Source organism: Botrytis byssoidea (assembly GCF_014898295.1).
Source record: "Botrytis byssoidea strain MUCL 94 chromosome Unknown BBYS_018, whole genome shotgun sequence".
Lineage (NCBI taxonomy): Eukaryota > Fungi > Ascomycota > Leotiomycetes > Helotiales > Sclerotiniaceae > Botrytis > Botrytis byssoidea.
Genome location: NW_024065859.1, coordinates 826564 through 838273, shown reverse-complemented (window position 1 = coordinate 838273; position 11710 = coordinate 826564). Strand labels below are relative to the sequence as shown.

The 11710-nt window shown below is 43.9% G+C and overlaps 2 protein-coding genes across 2 annotated transcripts; one reads left to right on the top strand and one right to left on the bottom strand.

Moving 5' to 3' along the window:
• Nucleotides 1–26: 26 nt before the first annotated feature.
• EAE97_008617 (uncharacterized protein) lies at nucleotides 27–4761 on the bottom strand. Its single transcript, XM_038879132.1, has 4 exons — nucleotides 4571–4761; nucleotides 4324–4434; nucleotides 4212–4264; nucleotides 27–4160 (listed from the first exon to the last, which is right to left on the bottom strand). Exons 1-4 carry the CDS (start codon nucleotides 4605–4607, stop codon nucleotides 441–443), a joined length of 3921 nt encoding a protein of 1306 aa, XP_038730214.1. The 5' UTR covers nucleotides 4608–4761; the 3' UTR covers nucleotides 27–440.
• A 476-nt stretch (nucleotides 4762–5237) lies between these two features.
• Nucleotides 5238–7868, top strand: EAE97_008616 (uncharacterized protein; the record flags this gene model as incomplete). The annotated part of the gene is made up of 1 exon (XM_038879131.1): nucleotides 5238–7868. One exon carries the CDS (start codon nucleotides 5238–5240, stop codon nucleotides 7866–7868), a length of 2631 nt encoding a protein of 876 aa, XP_038730213.1.
• Nucleotides 7869–11710: the final 3842 nt, after the last annotated feature.

Below are 11710 nucleotides of genomic sequence, written 5' to 3'. Positions count from 1 at the left end.
GATGAAGTCTATAGTGGAAAGTTTGGCTCAATGATATTATCATGTAAGTAATCTATGAATCATCTATTGTCACATCTTATGTATGATGTGTAATACACACCGACGTCAAGAATCACCACCTGCTAAGAAAAGCATTCGATCGTTAATGTATATATAATGAGGGAGAGAAGATGTCTTTTTTTGATTCCGTAATGCGTCTTAAATCATGATACATGAATGTACAACTGCCCATTACCCCTAATATCCCATGGGCTATTCAGTTTATACATCAAATCGGGTCGTAAAACATAGACACGTAAATGCTGACCAGCCAAGTCCACTCCTGAGTATATGAAAGAGGTAAATGAAAACGGATTGTTGATACACTAGCAGAAATGAATTTTAATAACTTTTACGCCGCCCAATGCTAAATTTTAGATTTTATACTCCGACCCTATGCCTTATTTGCCAGCGGCGGCCGCAGCACCCCCTCGTCGCTTTGGGTTACTTCGACCAGGTCGTTTCTTGTTTTGATTGCTTTGATCGCTTCCTTCAATGAATTTGAGAAGCTCATCAATGCTTCGCGAATCGAGTCCCCTAGGAGCATCTCGACCAGCAGCAGCTTCAACAGTTTGGCCGATTTGGGGTTGGACCTGGGTCTGTCCAAGAGTGACACGAGGAGATACTCGAATTCCTCTGTTTCTGCGGGCTTGAACATCCTTTGCGTGTTTGGCAATCGATACAGCATTTTGAGTAAGCTGTTCAAGCCATTTCTCTGCTTCCTTAGTGTTCTTGTCCTCTGCGCCTAACTCAGTAAGGAAGATGTTGTAAGACTCGCGCATACGGTTGACAGCGGATTTGGAGTCTTGATCCAATGCCAAAGCTTGAGCCAATTGGAAGAGCAAGGTTGCAGCATTAATAGAATGCTTTCCGTAAACCTCCTCACAAATTTTGAGGGATGCTTCAAACCATGTGCGAGAATCGTGATATTCCTTCAAGTGTTGCAGCATAACTGCAGCATTGTTGATTGTTGTGATAGAGTCAGGATGGTTTGGACCGTAGACGACCTTCCACAAATCCAAAGCGTGCTTGATGTATGTCAAAGCCAACTTGGTCTCTCCACTTGCGTGTGCAATGAGTCCAAGGTTGAGATAGTTCAAAAGTGTCTCAGCATTGTCAACACCTAATGTTCTCTCGGAAACTATAACAGCCTTGCGGGCGAGTTCCATAGCAGCCTCCTTCTCGTCGAGTTGATAATAAAGCATCGACAAGGAGTTGTATACTCTCGCCACTTCAGGGTGAAGAATGCCATAAATCTGCTCGTGTAATGACAAAGATTCCAAGAGTAATTCTTGACCCAACTTCTTTTGGTCCTGTAGAAGAGAAATACGTCCAGCTTCTAAAGCTTCTTCTGCAAGGGAGCTTCTTGGAGACGCCTCTTTGATGATTGGAACTGTGTTAAGGATATCATCTGGGTTGAAGGTGACAGGCGATGCGGCGTTTGCAGATACAACAGATGCAGGAGAAGCTTCACGGGCATTCTTCTTCTTCTTCTTGCTGCTGGTGCTCTTTCCAGTGGGAGCCGTTTCCTTTGTAGCCTCTCCATTAGTTGCTGGTGGGGCTGCTGCTGCTTCAGTCTGCGATTGCTTTGTGAAATGGTAAGGCTTCATCTCCAATTGAATACCAAGCTTCAAGGAAACTTCGCGAAGAAGTTGCAAATGTTTGATGCCTGCAGTCCATGTAGAGTCGAGGGTATATCGGAAACGACGGAGAACTTGACCTTCAATCTCTGTTCTGAGACTCTCTGGGGTAACCTCCTTGAATTTCAAATCTGCCTCTGGATAAAGCGCAGCCATAGCTTCATCAACATCTGGTTTTGGAGCTGCGTTCAAATCTGTGCCGAGCAAGCAATTGAGAAGATGGGCAATACATGAGCTTGTCAAAGGAATAGGGAGGTAACGGAGATAATTGCCAGCGACATGCTTGAATGCTCTCGACACCATCTCTTGAACCGCCAAAATGCGTAAGGACTCGAGTCTCTTGCCATCCGCAAGAGTAGCAACTTGGCCGAGGTATCTGAGATTGATACCACGTTTATGAAGGAGCCTGCTTAAAGACTGTCCATCCATAGGGAAACCAACATCACCTTCCTTGAGATCCTTCACAAGTTCGGGTAACACTGTCTTGCGCAAGAACTCACAAACCAATCGAACTTGCTGTTCATCCTCGGCAAATTCGGCCTTCTCTTCATCAGTTTGTGGCTGCTGTCCACTGAAAGCATCTGGGTTCAATGCAAACTTGAAATCGCCAATATCAATTCTTTCTTGATCAGGCTTGCTGGGTTCTGCAACCTCATCCGATTCGCTCTTCTTGGCCACTTCTCCATTCTCGGTTGGCTTCTCGCTCTTGGCTGGCTCCGATGCCTCAGTTGCGGCTTCGATTTCCTTTCCTTCGGTAGTAGGCTCAACGGTTTTCTGAGCCTGGCGCTTACGTTCCAATTCGCCGTTGACCCATTCGCGCATCTTTACTTTCCAGTAAGCCTCGACCAATTCAGGTCGGATAACTGTCATGCGATGTGGATATGCCGATTCACTCGCCGAATCAACCTCCTTGGGGCTGTCAAGTGCAGTACCGACTTCCTCCATCCAAGTAATATCCAATGGGGTAACTCTATACAAATCAAGAACGTATTTTCTTCCGTCAGTACCCAAAAGACCTTTGGTTTCGATACTGCCTTCGAGATCATGACGCTTTGCATCTTTGTCCCAAACTGCATGCTTTTTGACTTTCAAGGCCTTGGAAAGCTTCTCGAAAACAGACACAAACTTCTCATCCGATGCGACAATGTCTTTGCCATCCACTGCACCATAATCAATTTGGTTCTCGCCTGGGTCACGTTGTTTGAATATTCCTGGCACAATACTTTGTCCAACAATGCGCTTTCCAAGGTAATCAACAACTACAGTTCCTGGAGTAAACAAGCCGTCGATGTCCAATTGGTTGACCATACGGACTCCCATAACATCCTTGCCTACTGCTGCCCTAGCAGCCTCGTCACCACCCTCTGAGGCAAAAGTACCCACGCCATCGGCTCCAAAGGAAAAGAAAACGTTATTGTAGACAAAAATTTGAGCGTCTTTGCCTTCAGTTGGGTTGAGAGGAGCTATTTCACCCCTAGCAACTAGAATCGCACCACGAGCTGCAGCATCGTTGTAGTCAGCGAATAACTTCGAAGTCAATCGCTCTCGGAATACACGATCCTGGACAGTGTCTTTTGGTAGTTCTCTAGTAGACTGGAATTCTTCATTCCAATCTCGCAAAGTCTCGCTATTTTCAATTCCAGCAATCAGATAATTTTCTTGAGTGCGTGTTATATCAGCTTGATGTGCAACAAGGGGCGCCGTTGCTGATGGCACAATCCATGGATTTGAGGGAGTTGCATTTGTGATTTGGAATGTAGCCAAAGGTTCTTTGGTGTTGTTATATTCCTGGAGGCTCTTGAAGGATTCCTCAAATGATGGAGACAAGTCACTAAGAAGTGCTAAAAGTGAGTGCGCGGAATGGGCTTTTGGCGCAGATTTTGGCGATGGATCAAATTTGCCTGTTGAAGACTTGTTCACGTAGAAGCCAGATACGTGAGATGTGATCTGGAATTGCTCCCCCTCGTTTGTAGTGACCTGTAGGTAGAGCAAATGTCCCTTCTGTCTAAGATGGTAGGGTGGGGGATTCCAAGGAGAGACTGAAATTGACTTGACAGTTTTTGGCCCTGGCTCTTGTGCTCTTGGTAGAAGGGTCGAGAGATTGCCGGAAGCTTGGAAGTCAAATCCGACCATTGGATGTGAAGGAGCTGTACTCGTGCCGTTTTGACTGGATTCCTTTGATGTGACCGAATCAAGCAGCGAAGCTCCTGAAATAATACCATTCAAGGTATCGGTACGATCCCCGGCAGCACCAATAAGCTCCCGCACTCTAATAATATGTATTCTTGCCTCTTTCTCCGTGTACGGGTCCTCGACTAAGTGTATTTCTGAGTCCGCCGTTAAACCAGGGACCTCGGATATCTGAACGAAGTCATTTATTCTCTCTCCCTTGTGCTCGAGGTGGAAACATGAGTACTGGAAGGTTCCGGGCAGCTCGATTATTGATTGGCGAACATCGTGTATAGCTTCTTGAGAAGAGACCTAGCTATCTGAGCATTGAATCTGCATATCTTGTGAGGGGGTTTCACTCACGATGATCTGAATTTTATGGGGCTCGCGGGGAAGCACCACAGTCAATTGAAAGACTACGTTCTCGCATTAGCATAAAATCTGGATAAGTCTTTGAACTGCCAACTAATCCTACCTTCACCGCCCGCTTCCCCACCATCTTCTTCTTCGTGGTCAACACCATTAGTTATGGCAGTCTCTTCAGTGGCAAGCTTTTGCGAGCTGCTTGAAACATCGGTAGGGGTTTCTAAAGGCGTCCAATGTTAGTAGATGACTCATAATAGGCCACACAGTGAAATGAAAAGATCAATTGAATTGAAACTGGAGTAAATATGTATTTTGAAGCGCTTTTCGAGCTCTATAAAGTGCTTAGGGTGGCTTACCAGAAGTGGTGTTGTTAACCTCATTGTTTACAGCCATTTTGTACCTTGAAAAGCTCTCTTACGTAGGTATAATACAATAAAAAGAGAAGAAGGTACAAATCGATATTCCAACACAAGAAATGGCAGGAATTCAAAAAAGACTTTGTTGATTTTGTTGTACAAATGGAGTGTAGAGAGAAAAGAAAAAAACCCCTCTTCTGTTATGGATGAATTATGTGCAAGTGAAGAATAAATTTATTCCACTTTCTTCAAATCCAAAAGGGCAAGTACAAAATTTAGTTGAATGCACGGAAAAACCCGGCCCGTACCAGTATTATGACAATCCTTGCTGACATCACCACTACACGGCATTTGTTCACTACATATCCCTAGCGAGTCTCCTCTCTCTCTCTCAAAAACATCAACATCAAACAACATCAACCTTACCTTTCTTATTTGCATACAATTCCTAATTTCTTTTGCTATTATAGATTCATTCTCTAGAGTATTGCTTCTTGCATTCTTCTATAGAATATAATTATTTGCTGCGAGAATTACGATTCTGTCTTATCACTTATCGCGCAGAATCCAATTAATACATCGAACTCAATCAGAATCAGTATGCTTGATCCCCGTTTCTTTGGCTGGGGTTTAATCAAATTGATGACCCAAACTATAGGTTAATATCATGCAAGAGGGGGGTGTTCCATTGGGAACAGAATCGGAAAGCTTCTCCAATAGTTTCACTCCAGTGCGACGCGATGAATCAACATTGAATAATTGGCGACTTGATCAGGATGCCGAAAAGGATTGGACTACAGCTCGATGCAATCGTTTATTGCGACCTTTGACCTCCCGAATTTCAATCCTACGTAAAAGTAAACAGAGCTCCCTCAACTGTGTAAATGCCCAATCTCAGAAGGGCAGATCGCACGTTGATTACAACGTCAACGCATCAGGCGATCCAATCTGGGGTGCTCGAAAGAGGGTTAGTACGACATATAGCTGGAAAGCAACTTGTAAAAGAAGAGATGCCAGAGGATCGAGGCGACATGTCAACATCTCAGAGTCTTCTCTACAGTTACAACCATATGGGAGAGTGGTAGCCTCAACTGATCTTTCAACTGAAGATATTGTAGTTCCAACGCCAGTGCTCAACCGAGCACGGAGACCATCTGCACCGTGGAGACAAACCACCCCGCCCTATCTCCCAATATGGACTATACCTGAGGATTGCCAACGCAGGAGGCCAAAGTCTATTCTAGCTACCGATGCGCCTATTCGCGCTCACCCAACAGGTAATAGCGCTCAAGTTTTGAGCAAGATGCGGGGTACAATGGGTGCTACTAGCTTTCATACTCTAGAAGGTATTTATAATGGCCTTGATGCATTACTAAAGGCAACACGTTCTACTACACATAAGAATCACAGAAGAGGACCTAAATCATTGCTATCCATGTGCCTCGCAACAGTACCAAAGTGTATTACCATGGAGGAAAAGTTATTCTCTAGTGAGGTCAAAAATGTAGGTTCTTACTCGACCATTGAAAGGAGAGATGTTTCCACAGAGACTTACGATGGACTCGAGCGGTTTTTTGGCGTATCTGATCGGGGCTGGAAACACCTTCGAACTCTGGTTCGAGCTCATGGTGTTCAGATAATTCGCGATGCAATTTTGGAAGGGCTTTTGGAATTTAACTTTAGTGAACTACTCGTCGATCTTTGTATATATTCAGGACATTACGACGAAGCAGAACTATTACTTTCAAGTCTACTTTCAGTATATAAGTCTCCTGCTCCAAACCAAAGAGCTCAAAATCATGCATTGCCTGGGCCACTGGCAACGCTTCGTAGCTTCGTGGAAGAAACAATGCGTACTGGGTTTGCGTATCGGCAATTTTCCTTGTTGATTCAAAGTGGAAACCTTCCGCTCCCATGGGTAGCAACATCAGCATTTGCCCCCGTTTGGACTGGTTTGATGCAGGATTTATCATTGAATCATGCGAGAGCAGATGCTACGATGCTCATGGATGCCGTACTGCCACGCCTTGTAGACTACGTGTCACAGCCTGACTCCTCGTCGGATACGGGCTTTCATGAAATATGCAGATCAACATTGTTAAGCGTGCTGACGACTATTACATCTATCATACTCCTCAGCAGGGGTGAAGGGGGGCTTGAAGGCGAAGACGAGTGGGCAATGTCTGAATCCGTGCTCGACAATGACAGTGCTGGAGGACTACCGGTAGCACTAGACACGCCCGCGGGATACTTGACTTCACATGAAATACATGAGTTTGACCACTTCACCATCATTAGCAGCGCTCATTTCAAGCTTTTGAAGGATTGTCTCAAGATTATCGGGCGTGATAACAAGGAAACCGCTCTCAAAAGTACCATTTTTCTCCTGGCATGTCTAGTGACTGAGCCTAATGCAGATGATATCCCACATCTCATTATCGACTCTCTGTACGAGACGTGTGTAGAACACACGGGGAATACAAAGTCAAATGACGAAGTCCCTTTTTCGTTTGTCCAGAAGCCGCTGTCTGCCTACGACGAGGCTGTTAAGTTTTTAACTTCAGTGGCTCGTTGTTGTGGAAAAGGAGCTTCTAACTCTGGTTTTGAATATCTCCAGTATATACATCGGAGACTCAAAAAGGTGAATACAGGTAGAGATTTGAAGGCGAGGACTATCTGGCACGGGATTGTTGTGGATAGCGCATTTGCCTTCGCACGAGTGACGCCGGGCCAAAAATATCTCGACTATGCGGATTCTATGGATGGTGAGCTTCATGCAGGTGGCTCAAAAAGACCTGATTCGGGGAGAACAGAGGCTCGCCGTGAATCGACAAGCTTTAGGTGGGAAGAAGGTATAAGCTCTTGGGTAACAACAACACCTGCCACCAATACCAACGAAATCAAAGGCATGACTAGCGACTTTGAAGATGAAGAAGTCGAGCTTGAATCACCTTCAGTTATCCGCTCACAACGGCCTATGCGACTAAGTCGAGGGACAAAGAGGAAACGTGATAGTATTGAGCACGAACAATCTATCGAGCCAGAAGTGCAAACACCATCAACAACTCAAATGGGAATGCGAAGAAGGAACACCGCATCCTTAGGCATCTTCCATAACAACAGCAGCGATGATGAACTCAGCTCCAGCCATGGATCATTCGAAAATCTTCGTGTTTTGAAAGATCTCGGAAACGCGGGATCTCGAAATCGATCGAAACTGGTCAATGCTAAGCGTCAAAAAGGATATTCACCTACGAGGAAACAATCGTCGCTAAGTGAGGATGAATTGGGTATGTGAGACGGCATACACATCGGCTATTCCTCTATATAGCTAAATGGGGAATTGTTACCTCTCAAAACGATGATGTTTCATGCAACGACTATGGATTTAGAGAACAACAGAGCAGACGACGATTACTCTTCCTTATCTACTAGCTATTGAGGGGCTTTTGGGAAAGTGTAAATGTGGAGTTTCAATGAAAGAAGCTGTGATATCGGCACCATTCATGCTCTGCCTATGATGAGACGAGCATCTGGCAGTTAGATCATCAGATTGTCAGATCACGGATATTATTACCAAAAAGCAACATGAGTCCTCCATAGGACGACGACGCGACGATTAATGTATGAAAAAGTATTTGCATGCGGAATGGACATGAAAGCATAGATGTCTGAGGTTGGCTTGGCGCACGTGGATATGGACGGTTAGATTCACCTGATCTTTGCTGATCAGGAAGGCCATCATGGTTGGGGTACAATGCTCGGTCTATCTTGTATATGATTGGTGTTAAGGAACGCGTTACGCGTCATTTGACAAAGCGTAGCCTTGGTTGGAGCTGCAAAGGATCTTTGCGATTTGGATGTGTCAATGTCACTGTTGGAAACACAGATTTCTCCTGGCATATCTCAATACTCTAATACAAACTTACGCAATACATAGGAAGACTTTTCCCGCCATGTATCTGTGAATTTTTGAGCTGAATTTAATACGTTACATTGTGGACATTTCTCATCTAGTATATCATCATTCATTAATGCAGCGGGGGTTTTTCCGGGACTTGGCCCGCCAACTTTATGAGTGGGTGAGCGGGCGACCTGCTCCGAAATATATTTAATTTGGAAATTCATCCCCTCTCCGTTGTTGTGGAATTGAATTGAAGAGTAGATATTTTAGGACCTTTTCAATCCACTCTCGAAATACAACTGCCTTGTGTGCGCTAAAGGAATATTTTTGCAGCTTGCCCCAGTGTTATGTTCTATTTCTAGCTATGTATCCATTATCCGTTCCGCCGTCTCCATTTCGTCTCCATTATTGTATCCCGATGGTATGTAATTATGAAAGTGCGAGCGCTGCCCAGGCTCCGCTCGATACGGTATCCATGTAGACGCTATCGAATCTTGGTATACTGAGTCTTGAGTATGTATGACTTAGCATTGAGTGTGTACCAGTAGGTATTGTGTAGTTAGTTGCTGAATGCTTAGCTTTTTTGTAGAGCGGAATTTTAGATTTAGAATCGAATGCAAATGGAGACTAGGGTTTGAGTTTTGGAGAGAGCAAGGAATGTAATGCTTGTCATTTGTCATTGCTGTAATGGCTGTCGTCTGGGCTTTTGATGTAAAAACGGTGGGAATTTCTGGGTTCGTGGAGGGGGATGGATGAGTGTATTGCATATATGATGATGGATGATGTACTGCGTAGAGAAGGTTTCATAAATGTGTAGGTAGGGAGGAAGAGTCCTTCCTTGCCAGGGATATCGGAGGTTATATTCACTGTCGGGACCGAAGAGCAGAAGTGCATGTCAATTTAATTGTTTACAATGTGTGTAGGTAGGTAGTGAAATAAATGTTGCTACTGTGGTGTGGCTAGGTATGTTGACCTCGGTTACATACATACATACATACATACATACATACATACATACATCGTAGTCCTTCGACGGAGAAAAGGCAGATTGACTCTCTCCTCCGTGCGGACTGCGGAGAACAGAGTTGTAGAATACATACCTAGATACCTAAGTACGAGCAAAATTCAAATATATTAATTTGCAAGATTTCATCGTTCGTATTACATTGGGATAATGATATGGCTCGAGTATGGGTGGTGGATATAGATATGGATATGGATATGGATATGGATATGGATATGGATATGGATATGGATATGGATACGAATATGATATCGTCGACAAGGAATAAAATTCATTTTGCTGAAACATGTTGGCAGGGTCGTTGTATGGATTTCCCTGACTTCATGGATTTAGGGTTCGAAATGACATTTCTGGATGAGTTTAGATGTTACTGTTTGTTTGTTTACGGCGTGTGTTGCCTTTTGGGGAATGTATTGCAGCAGCAGCTGTTGCATGTTAATTTCTAGCAAGGGAATTTAGTGTGCGGTGGAATGATGTATTGTAAATGTTTGGGAAGCAGTAATGTTTTTTGGGGGCTTCTGTTGTTTTGTACATCATACTGCGATGCATTATTGAGGGCACAGATTAATTAGATGATCTCATAGGAGTCACGGGCTGACCTGTTCGACTGGATCGCAAATATATAAAAATGGAATGATGTCTAATCGCAGTGAGGCTTACAGAACGAAAGGATTTTTGCAATGCGATGCTACCTATGTATCAGCAATGAGTCGTTTGTTTTGTCTGGTGACTCGTGAGTTCGTAGGGATCTCTAATCTTCAATGAAGGGGGCAGAGGAAGAAGCGATGAGGATTTCCGTATGCGGTGGTACACGATGGTTTCTGGAGGAAGAAACACTTTTATGCGTGATCGCGAAATTGTAAAGATTGGCGTGCATTATTGGTGATCTGTATTTTGAGTATTAATGTATGCCGCGAAAAGATTATGATCTCCTTCAGCTAAAGCTAATTGTTGGTAAGGTGCTAACACTATGTACATTGTAAGGACGATGGACCGATCCGTTCACCACCTGAATGATTATCGTGACTATTGATTGCATCACCAACTTTCGACTTCTAGACTCAAGATAGATCTTTTCTTCGACAGATGTACAGATGACCTACAAGGCTATGTAGAGGCTCATCCTACGGATAACCTTCTCTGGCCTCCATCGCGATATTCCCACGAAATCCTAGAGGATACTCTTGGCGCTGAGAGAGATACTGTCCTGATCTAATTTGTCAACCTGTAACCTTTAAAGACTGCAAGGGACCATTCGGGATATTTAATCCTCATCATCGCCAAGCTGTTAATCCACGAACATTAGGGCCAGCATGAGCTAATCTAATAGGGTACCATTATTTCGCAGAATAATATTGCTGGGACACTACCATGTATTGTGCCTCTCTACTTGAAGAATTATTTATCCAATCGAGGAGCTTAATAAGAAAGTTCTTACTACGAAGCTTGCTTATTCTTCCTTCTCAGCTACAAACCCTATCTAGATGTATACTTTTTGTTTGACTGCTGACTCCCTTAATTTTCGGTACCGAACCCCTGTTATGAGCACGTCCTTCTCTTCCCCTTTCGCTTCTTGCATATATTTATGAATTTCTGAAATGATGAACGCAACGCAAATCTCCACATTTACTTGATCGGATTACACCCCGATTTACAAACTTATTTGAGCCAATCAGTACTTATTCTGTATGTTACACTGTTCTCTCTCTCGATTTTTACTGAGTGGTCGCCAGGAAGTTAAAAACCTTTAGTTGCTAGGTGAACACTCTATAGAGGTGTGGTTGTGGCCAGCCAGTATACACACCAACCTACTAAGCCACAGATGAAAGGTCTCCTTGGGCACAGATAATGCAAACTTCGTCATCTACCATGGTAGCTAATTCGAGACTATTGAAACGGACACCAGAAATAATTGCCATCCCATCCATCCTGTGTCACCACCCACCCTTCGGCACTTACATTCATCCTATCCAAGTATCACAACACTTGGGAAAATATACTACCAATTCATCTATTAATCAATATAAATCTGCATGCTGAAAATTCTTGCAATAACCGCGACATTCTGTGTATCGTGAATGACAATAGAGCACAACAATTATGCCGAGTAATCCAACCTCCACTGAGTAGTTCTCACCATTATCACTATCTACCGTCTACTATCTAAACATGAGACCAGCTATCAGACCTTCAACCTTCTCTCGCCCATTCC

Excerpts from the sequence above, each read along its gene's own strand:
- EAE97_008617 (XM_038879132.1), bottom strand. The coding sequence starts at position 4,607 with ATGGCTGTAAACAATGAGGTTAACAACACCACTTCTG. Across the intron at positions 4,435-4,570 it reads GGTTAACAACACCACTTCTG|AAACCCCTACCGATGTTTCA; the intron begins GTAAGCCACCCT and ends GGACGCCTTTAG. Across the intron at positions 4,161-4,211 it reads CCCATAAAATTCAGATCATC|GTCTCTTCTCAAGAAGCTAT; the intron begins GTGAGTGAAACC and ends TCAGATAGCTAG.